This window comes from Poecilia reticulata, chromosome 8 (genome assembly GCF_904066995.2).
Source record: "Poecilia reticulata chromosome 8, P_reticulata-male-v2, whole genome shotgun sequence".
Taxonomy (NCBI): domain Eukaryota; kingdom Metazoa; phylum Chordata; class Actinopteri; order Cyprinodontiformes; family Poeciliidae; genus Poecilia; species Poecilia reticulata.
This window is the reverse complement of record NC_088837.1, coordinates 10,991,211-11,000,951: the sequence shown is the minus strand read 5'-3', so window position 1 is coordinate 11,000,951 and position 9,741 is coordinate 10,991,211. Positions and strand designations below refer to the sequence as shown.

General features: G+C 38.2%; 1 protein-coding gene across 2 annotated transcripts; it reads left to right on the top strand.

The window, feature by feature from the left end:
• The first annotated feature begins 266 nt into the window (after positions 1-266).
• On the top strand, positions 267-6,180 carry LOC145552516 (uncharacterized). 2 transcript variants are annotated; one of them, XM_081609876.1, is made up of 8 exons: positions 267-1,344; positions 4,231-4,288; positions 4,407-4,453; positions 4,541-4,659; positions 4,793-4,905; positions 5,140-5,303; positions 5,496-5,657; positions 5,754-6,180. In XM_081609876.1, exons 2-7 carry the CDS (start codon positions 4,237-4,239, stop codon positions 5,511-5,513), a joined length of 513 nt encoding a protein of 170 aa, XP_081466002.1. In that variant the 5' UTR covers positions 267-1,344; positions 4,231-4,236; the 3' UTR covers positions 5,514-5,657; positions 5,754-6,180. The 2 variants fall into 2 exon arrangements, 1 of the variants encoding a protein (XP_081466002.1); XR_014088585.1 differs by lacking the exons at positions 267-1,344; positions 4,231-4,288 and adding an exon at positions 3,419-3,931.
• The last annotated feature ends 3,561 nt before the right edge of the window (positions 6,181-9,741 follow it).

Here is a 9,741-nt window from a genome sequence, read left to right as displayed (position 1 = left end):
CTATGACGTCTGACACATTATCTGAAGGAACGTAGGCCTCCTCAGGAACCAAGGTTGCCGTAGTTCTGTTGGCCACGGTGTGAGAGGTCTCTGGGATTTCCGGTAGGTTCACTGGAGCAACCCTAGATGAATGTTTCCGAGTGAACTTGGTGAAAAAACCCTGGATCCTCCGTTTCAGACGTTTGAGCATAGATGTTGGCTCAACTGGGCGGACCACGACTTTCTTCGGTTCCTTACTAGATGCATGCAGTCTGACAACAAGATCCTTAATCATCACTTTGATCTCGTCAACCATATCGCTGATCAGCTGATCAGCGTGATTTCTGTCGTCAGAGTCAGAGTCTACGTTGGAATTGACTCTATCCACCACATATTTGACAATAAGATGGTTTAAATTGTCAGTGTGCTCTGTTCGGACTTCTCCTTTAACCTTGATGACCTTGGCGAAGGCCTCAGGCACCTTGTTGCCAACGATGGATTTTATGGCTTCAGCGGTGCGGCAGTCCTTTGGAAGACTAACTTGAGCGTTCGTTGTAAAAAGCTCTAGGATGTCTTCTAAAATCCTCATCAGAACACAGGTGGTGGTGCGAGCGGGATCTCCAGTTGCCAAACGCATCCACTCCATCCAGGTTAAGTTCAAGAAAAGTGGATGAACTATAAACCTTAGGATGTTGACAGTGACGATTTGGGTCAATCCGCTATCCATAATAACTGTAGACTCAATTAATTAGAGGAAAAGCTTAAAGTTTTCTGCTTTAACGCAAGATGAACTGTAACTTATCCAGGCTCTGCGACAAAGGACTGCAAAGTGAGGGTTTGAGAAGAAAAAAGTGCAGATAAAGACCCTGACGTCTATGACGTCCATTCACACGTCATAGGCACCAAACCCGTCGAATTCTATGTTCTCACGTAATAAGTCACGTTTCCTAAACTTGTGTTAAAAGCTGTGCCCGAATTCAGGGTCTTCATCCGGGTCCTTCGCAGACCGCGAATATCGAGGACCGGAAAAGAGAAGCTGTTAAATTATACAGTTCTAGCCTTGGCAAAAACGACCTATGCGCTCCTTTAAAGCTGGTTAAAAAAATAAAAAAACAGACATGTGGTAGCTTAATATTTCTTTTATTCAGATTGTTTTGCTGTAAAAATGCTCACAGGACGCTGCACGGTCGGCTGCAGAAACGGATAAGGTTGAAAACCGAATTTGTAATTTTATTGCGTAACCTTCAACGAGGAGCAAAGGATAGCAGCTGTCAAGCATAACGACTGGCAGCCATCGGTGTAACCAGGGATTTGTAGTGAACAGTTTTTATCAAGACAGAAGACTAACGTTCATATACTTTATAAGTAAGTATGATTAGAAACATATTGCTTTACGGAAAAACTATATCCGGATAGCCATAAGGATAATGCTGCACCGTCATGTAGCCTAGCATGTATGGAAAAAACTGGTTAGCATCTCGTCTTTTGTACGTTTTGTTGGAGTTCGTTCATTTTGTTTCTATGCTCCACCAGTTTCAGGACCCAACCAGAACCCCTGAGTGTAAATTACCTTGAGAAATAATGAGATTTGCTTGTATAAAAGCAGGCTTTAATGCAGAAAAATGATCAAATGTTACAAGCCACACATGTCATATAAATGGATCAGATACAGAGTTACATTCACCGTCCAGCATATGTATGTGTATCCTAGCTATATGGCATACCGCTCCGTCTGGCTGTCACGTTTAACCTAACTTTTTTTTTCTCCTCCCCTTTTAGTCCCCACTTTGCTGCAAATAAAAATAATAAAATAAAATCACAAAAAATATAGTAGAAATAAAACAAAGTTAAAAACAACAAAAATTAGGCCGCGGCCAGAGTTAGTTTTGTTTGATTTTTCAGGTTTGAAGGAGGATATCTAGTGTAGGAGCTATTTTCCCATCTTTTGGTTAAATCTTAGAATTTAAATTGTTTAGTTTATTCTTATTGTTTATTTCCTAGTTGATTTATTATTAGAATTTTTGTTTAATTTGCTGTTTAGAATAAGTTCTTTGATTAGGAATTCACTTAATTAGTTAATTAATTTCAGGTTGGGATGTGGGTATTTCACGATATAAATAGGTGGGTCTTAGGTAGCATATTATGCACGTGGGTGGTCATAAGGTTTTTTACCAGCCTACAAAATCAGCCAATAAGTCATATCGGTTTCTATTGTCAGTCAGAGAGCAGGTGCAGGAATAGGAGCAGAAGCCTATAACCTTTTGCCTGATCTGCAACTAAAACCAAAGAACTATATTTTGACCTTTGATCCTTTTTTGCTGCGTAAACCAGAATCCACGGTGCATCAGGTGACTATTTGAGTTTTATTCACCATTTCTTTAGATCACCTTCGATTTTTGAGTTTTTTGATTTTTGAATTTAAGTTTAGAGACAAATGGTCACTACATCTAGCCTCTGAGTCTGTAATAAGATGGTCAAGGACCCCGAGTGTTATAGAATGTGCTGGCTCCAAACGTGGACGTCTCAGAGAACAGTTGTTATTCGCCCCCTCCTTTGCTCCAGGAAGGAGAAGACGGTTTCCTTAGGTCAGGTTCCTGCCGGCTTGTCTGCCCAAGGGGAGATGGTCTCCCTCAGGATGATACAGATGTCGCTTGGTCTCAGTCCCCCTCCCCCTCCATGGTTGATTTTAACCAGATGTTGGTCACCTCAAACCAGATTCCGCTGGAACCTGTTTGAGAAAAAATATCCCAACTTCAGAAGATGTGCTTTAACCTAACAGAGCTCTGTGGTTCCTCCTATCAGTATGAGAGTCAGGGTGAGGAGGCGCCATGTTAGGAAGAGAAGTGGAAGCTGTAGGATCTTCAGAACAAACTGGTTATGATGCTAGGCTACTGATTATCCCTCTGTCTGGACACAGGGTCAATAGAACCAGTTTAAAAGATAAAATGAATGGTTATATGCCAGACATGGAAAACTGGGATGCACTCCATGCCATGATGTTCAGAATTTGGGTCTCATGGCATCTCAAGGTGTCAACATTGCAGCCAGTGTGCTGAGGGAAATTGTTGCAATTCAAGAGCTACCAGCTTTTATATATATATATATATATATATATATATATATATATATGTTGAGTTCTGGCCCTCAGTGACCCTTTCCATTCATTTATCAGTCTCGGCACAAACTCTTGCAGTAACTGAGGTCATGGGGTCCTCAAAAGTTCTGGTGCCCCCCAATAATGCCTGATTTTTATTTTTTTTTTTATTACATTCTTTTCATGTCTGACGGTGTTGAGAAATTTCAACGGAGTTGGAAAATATCTAAAAATTATTTTTAATTCAATTTATTGATACTTTTATAATTATTTATATACTTAATTGTCATAATGTATAATTTTGTATTTCTTTAATTGTTTTAAACTATTATAATGTATTGAGTTCTGCTCCTGGACAAGGGATTTTACAAGCATCATCCACCGACTACAATGTTTGAAATAAAAAAATATTCAGCAAACACCAGGAAAACATACATTGTTGTGCTCACATGACCCAGGTTAGTTTAGTCAGATATTTGAAAAAAATATATTTTGTGTATATTTTATTCAGATTTTGTGCTTTATCCATAGGACCTGTTTTGTCCCTATTCTCAAGAATCACTGGTTTTTGATTTTGATTATTTTTAATGAATGCATTAACTTTCTGTTTGCGCAACAGTATCAACTTATGCTTAACGTAAGTTTATTTGTTTGAATATCGCGGTACAACTGTTCAGTACAGAGATGCTCAAGTCCAGTCCCTGAGAGCTGCTATCCTGCAACTTTCAGATGCTTCCCTGCTCCAGTTAACACACCTGAATCAAATGAAAAGCTGGTTAGCAGGTCTGTTCAGAGCTGATCCTGGTCTGTTGGAGTAAAGATACATCGAAAAGTTGCAGGACTTCTCGAGGACTTGACGTGAGCACCCTCGGTTTATTATTTTGTTAGCAGCTAAAGCTAGCCAAGCAGGTGTAGCACGGGGTGTCGGCTGGTTAAACGAATATTAAAACTGTCAGAAAGGCCGTTTGAGTTAACATTATTTAGCTGCGGAGTCGTTTTCTTGAAGTTTTCGGCTATTGATGGCATAATGGGGAGAGTGGCTGTGCTGGACCGGTGGTTTGATCTATGCGAGCAAAGCTAAGCCAAAATGTTTTTGACTCTATAAATAATAATTATAATAAATAATGACATTGGCTGACTCTTTTTTTCTTCATTAGTACTTCATGTTGGTGACTGAAGCCTGTTATGATGACTTCAGCACATTTCTTCTGACAGGTTGGTAGAAGAAATGCTGCCCAGAATGCTTCTATAAGCTGACTAATTTCTATAATGCCTAATGTCTGAGTTGTGTTCATGGTAATTATTTCTGACATTTTTATGCTTTATGTTGTAGGTGGTAAAAATGCTCTCCAGGGTAAACCGGGTGGACAAAGTATTTTGGTGGGTCTGGTTAGTTTTGCTCACTTCTCTTTAAAATCTGTATTTATTATCCTAATGTTTCTGCTATTTATCCTGTTGTTCCTCCAGGCTGGGAAAACCAGGCATTCTTCTGTTGGTTCATGTGCTTCGTCCTACATCCAAAGGCCACAAGAAGAATCCAAAACAGCTCATGTCAAACTGTGGACTATGTTTTCAGATATGTGCAGGTATGTGGTTATTCTAATGATTCTGCTTTGTAGAAGCACTTTCTCATTGTCTTTGTTTGCTATCTGAATGTAGCTGTGCTACTAAATATATTTAATAATTTTTATTATTTGTCGTCTTATCATTATGTCAAAGATGCAAGCCAGCGTTGAAACCTTCCTCATTGCCGTGCAACCAGGACAGCCCTTCCTCCTGCATGTTGGTGAAAACAAGAGCAGCACCAAAGACACTTCACAAGATCATCCAAGGTAGCTTTTGATGAACTTTGAAAGCACACTTCTCCTTCAGTGCAAATTCCTCTACAACTTCTGTACATTAATCCAGCCTACAGTTTTCAACATTGATGTGACTTGCACGACAATTGAGGAGTTTAAGATCCTTGCTTTTACTTTACCTGATAGAGTGGACACTATTTATTATGATGATCATTTAAATGCATACTGTATCAATAAGAGGGTTTGTTTTATGTTCTTCCAATTAAGGGCTTGGTTTATTACAGTCCGTGTGGCAAGCAGTTTTGTGCATGGTCAGCATTGAAGGCCATATTGTCTTTGAGAGGGTCCAGCCAACATTCCAGACAGGACAGTGTTGTCCATCTTCATCTTCAGCCTCCAATGAGGCAGCCAAGACTTTGGCTCATTCAACGGTAAAACCATTCCTGTATTTCTATTTTACAATGACATGGTTTTAAAGCAAGTTATGATTGACATTTGACAAAGGTGATGATATTTTCTATTTACGTAATTAAAAACAGCTTTATTTATATATTGTACCAGCTGTATTCAGAATGCCACACTATATTTTCAGGAATTTTCCCACTTTTGATTTTGTTTTTTAGTCCCTCCATTGGGATTGACCCAGAAAGGGGCACAAAAGCCGGTCATGGGAAGATGGTATCCAAAAACACAGGAAAGACCATTCAAAAGAAAAAGTGACAGTCAATGTTCAGGTTTCCACCTTCATCAAAAACCTGATGGACTTTGAGTGGCATCTCATTCAGGTTAGTTGTTGTCTTTTTCTTTTCTTTGAAATATTTCTGTTTCCATATTATTTAGAATCTAAATTATATTGTCTTTTCTTTTTCCATGTTGGACAGTGCCTTCATCTGCATCTAATAAAGTAAGTGCCACTTGGACTCTTGAGAACCATTAATAGTTCACATTTTAATACCCTGTAAATTCTAGAATTCCACATTATTTCAGCCATGTTGAATTTTTGATTTTGGAAGTAATTTTTCTTTGATTTGTTTAGTGATAAAGAAACATCCATGCTTTGGTTAAGAACTGTGTTATGTTCATAAGATTGTAGAAATTAATGAGTTAAACCCAGTTTATCTCGCTGCAAACTGAAAGTCTTCAATTTTTAATCCAGTGTTGGTGAAACTATATATTGACTTTGAAGGTCTATTTTTTTTACCAGTTCTCAGAGGAATGGTTATGTGTTATTTATTTTGAATGTTTGAATATACTGGAAATATGTGGTTTGAGTGGTGCCTTTAAATAAAAATTCTGTTCTGACTGTTATCACATCCTCTTCTGTTATGTGAAGTTCTGATTATGCATTTTAGAACCGCACCAATTGTAGCACTTCTAAGAAGCTTACACTGGGTTAGGTATTAATGTTCTATCGTAAAACTAAGACTGTACTGTACTAATATGTTTTTAGACTTTAATCAGTCAAACCGATTTGCTCAGGAATGTATTAAATATTTGAGTGAACCAAAATATTACAACTAGATGTTACCTGACTTAATATATGTGTTTAACTGTAATTTGGGAAAGCCTAAATGAGTCAGGTGTTGGTTTTCCCGTGGTTTGCTAAACCTGGACCAGCTGGCAGCAGGCGAGGGGAGCTGGGTGTTAATACAGTGGGAGCAGACGTCACCGAAAACGTCGGACAGATATTGCAATTAGGTGATGCACTGATGAACCAAGCAGAAATGTGAGATTTGTACATCTACATTCACGCGTCATTACAGTATTTACTTACAGTACACCACTTTAAAAGGTAATTACAGGATTGAAAAGGTAAATGTCTAGTAACTTACTGGTATCCACAGACGCCAGGTTTTTTTTTGTTTTTTATTTTTACCATTTTTCTAAAAGAGCGGTAAAAAAAAACCTGGCGTCCGTATCTACCTGTATTTTTTTTTTATCATTCTTTCAGAAAAACCGTTCTTTCGAAAGAACGGTAATCTACTGGCAGCTACAGACGCCAGTATTTACAGTGAATTTACAGGATTATTTCTTAGAGTGTGTGTGTATGTGTGTATATATATATATATATATATATATAATGTTGAGTTCTGGTCCTCAGTGACCCTTTCCATTCATTTATCAGTCTCAGCACAAACTCTTGCAGTAACTGTGACTGATACTTGATCTTTGATATGTCATCTCCTGTGCAGGACTCACTGCTGCTCGTTTATCAAGCCTTTTATGCAAGCCTTTCATAAATCTCATCTTTATTTTGCACCTTGCACTTTCTACTATTTCTTTTAAACTCGGACATGCATACAAACTGTGCTGTTGTGCTTTCTAGGTTTAGCCACACATGGCGCCACAGTTTTTGTTCAAAAGAACAGATAAACGGTATGTGCCAAAAATCATCTGTGTTGGATAATCTTAATTTTTTACAGATCATAAGTTACTCACTAACTCCATTTATTGAAGTATTTCTTAAAGCGATAAATTATTAAATCTAGTAGTGGTGCAAAATTAAGAGTCACTTCCATTGGTTTCTTTTTGTATTTCTTCAAATGTATTTAAATCAGAAATAGTCGATGGAAAATAAACTACAGTTCATACAGGAACTTCTTATAGGAAAGGTTCGATAAGCATGGATTTATGGCTCCAATATGAGATTTTGGTAAATGAGACTGATTCTGTGGTATTTAAGCAATCTAGAAAGACTGCCTGAGAGGAAAATTTGAATAAAAAAAATGGAAAAGAAAGAAATCATTATAAAATATATCTTCTGCTGAATTTACTTGTTGGTGACCAGCGTTGTGTGCAATTTTGTTTTCTGTGGCTAATAACTTATTTTTAAGCAGTTACGAGCACGGTTGCGCCAGTAACTTGATCAGTTGTTGCTAGGTAACCAAGAGTCAGAGAGTGAGTTACTAGGTAACCAAAGAGTGATTTTGACCCTTTGCACGTGATGTCACACTACTCAGAACTCCACCCGGTCTGCCATGACAGACATCAAAGACATGAATATGGTCCCACCACTACAATTTAGCTGAGCTGTCCTGGGTTTTATTTTGGTCATTATGGTTTCACTTAGTGTTGATGTGTGTGTGACAGGTGAGTGTATCGGACATTTATAGAAATACGCAACAAATCGTATCAGTTCATGCAACATTTAATAGCCAAATACGATTCCATATATTACGGGACGAGTGGCAATCCCAAGCCCTCATGTTAACATTAGCTTTGTATCTAAAATACAAGGCATTTTACATAATTTCATATTTATTATCTATGTTTATCATGCTCAATGGATTAAGTCACTGTAAATTAACATGCTGGTGACATCACGCATGTTACAGACAGCATTTATGCATTTTGTATCATTTTAACTTGTATACTAATTATAGCATACTGAATGATATTAGCATACTGAATGACATCTGTGATGTGTCATCACACATCACAGGTGACATCACAGTGACTCCTGTGATGTCACCAGCATGTTTAATTACATTGACCTAATGCAGTCAGTATGGTAAATATTGCTACTATATCAGTGACATCAGTAACACCTGATGTAACACTGACATCAGTGTGATGTCACTGACGTCAGTGTGATGTCACTGACATCACAGGTGCTGACATCAGTAGCACCTGTGACATCAGTAACACCTGATGTAACACTGACATCAGTGTGATGTAACACTGACATCAGTGTGATGTAACACTGACATCACAGGTGCTGACATCTGTAGCCCCTGTGACATCGGTAACACCTGTGATGTCACTGACATCAGTAGCACCTGTGATGTCACCAGCATGTTTACTTAGATTGACCTAATCCAGTCAGTATGGGAAATATTGCTAATAAATATGAAATTATGTGAAATGCTTATGTTAGGTACAAGGCAAATGTTAGCATGATGGCTATCAATAGCATATTGAGTCACTAGCATGTTGATACTACTAGTGACTCAATATGCTTATGATTGCCATCATGCTAGTATTAGCCTTAAATCTAAAATAAGCATTTTACATAATTTCATATTTACTAGCAATATTTATCATACTTAATGGAATAAGTCAATGTAAATTAACATGTTGGTGACATCACAGGTGCTACTGATGTCACTTAAGCTAAGTTTATTATGTTGAATAATTTTAATTTATACACTAATGTTGGCGAACTAAATTGTTAGTTCACTGACTTTGTGCTTGTCAACATTCTAGCGATAACCCTCAATATGCTAATGATAGCCATAATGCTAATGTTAGCATGGGTAAAAGCCTGGCCACCAGGCGCTCGCCAGCGTGTCCCATCTCCAGGCATGGCTCTAGAGTGGGGGCCCCGGTGACCCACGCCCCAGAAAGGGAACACTAAGTCCATTGCTCTAACTCATCAGAAGGGATCTTTGGGCTGCACTTAGTCTGGTTCCTCACCTAGGACCTGTCTGCCTGGGGTGACCCTACCAGGGGCATAAAACCCCAGACAGCATAGCTCCTGGGATCACTGGGACACTCAAACCCCTCCACCACGATAAGGTGGCAGCCCATGGAGAGGACCTAACTACCTAACTACTAAAGAACCATTTTACAACCAACTAACTACTAAAGAGCCATTTTACAACCAACTAACTACTAAAGAAGCCATTTTACAACCAACTAACTACTAAACAAGCCATTTTACATCCAACTAACTACTAAACAAGCAAGTTTAAAATGACCCAAGTACTAAAACTTTTAAAAAGACCTACAGTGGATATAAAAAGTCTACACACCAAATATAAAATAAAAAAACGTACAATACTTTATTGCAGCACCTTTGGCTTTATTACAGCACTCTGTCTTTTTGAGTAAGAACCTTGATAGGTTCTATCTGGACTACAGTATGTC

Bases quoted from the DNA above. Each gene is read 5' to 3' on its own strand.
- LOC145552516 (XM_081609876.1), top strand. From the start codon at position 4,237: ATGTTGGTGACTGAAGCCTGTTATGATGACTTCAGCACATTTCTTCTG. The intron at 4,289-4,406 runs GTTGGTAGAAGA...TTTATGTTGTAG, and splicing joins CAGCACATTTCTTCTGACAG to GTGGTAAAAATGCTCTCCAG. The intron at 4,906-5,139 runs GTAGCTTTTGAT...CTTCCAATTAAG, and splicing joins ACTTCACAAGATCATCCAAG to GGCTTGGTTTATTACAGTCC.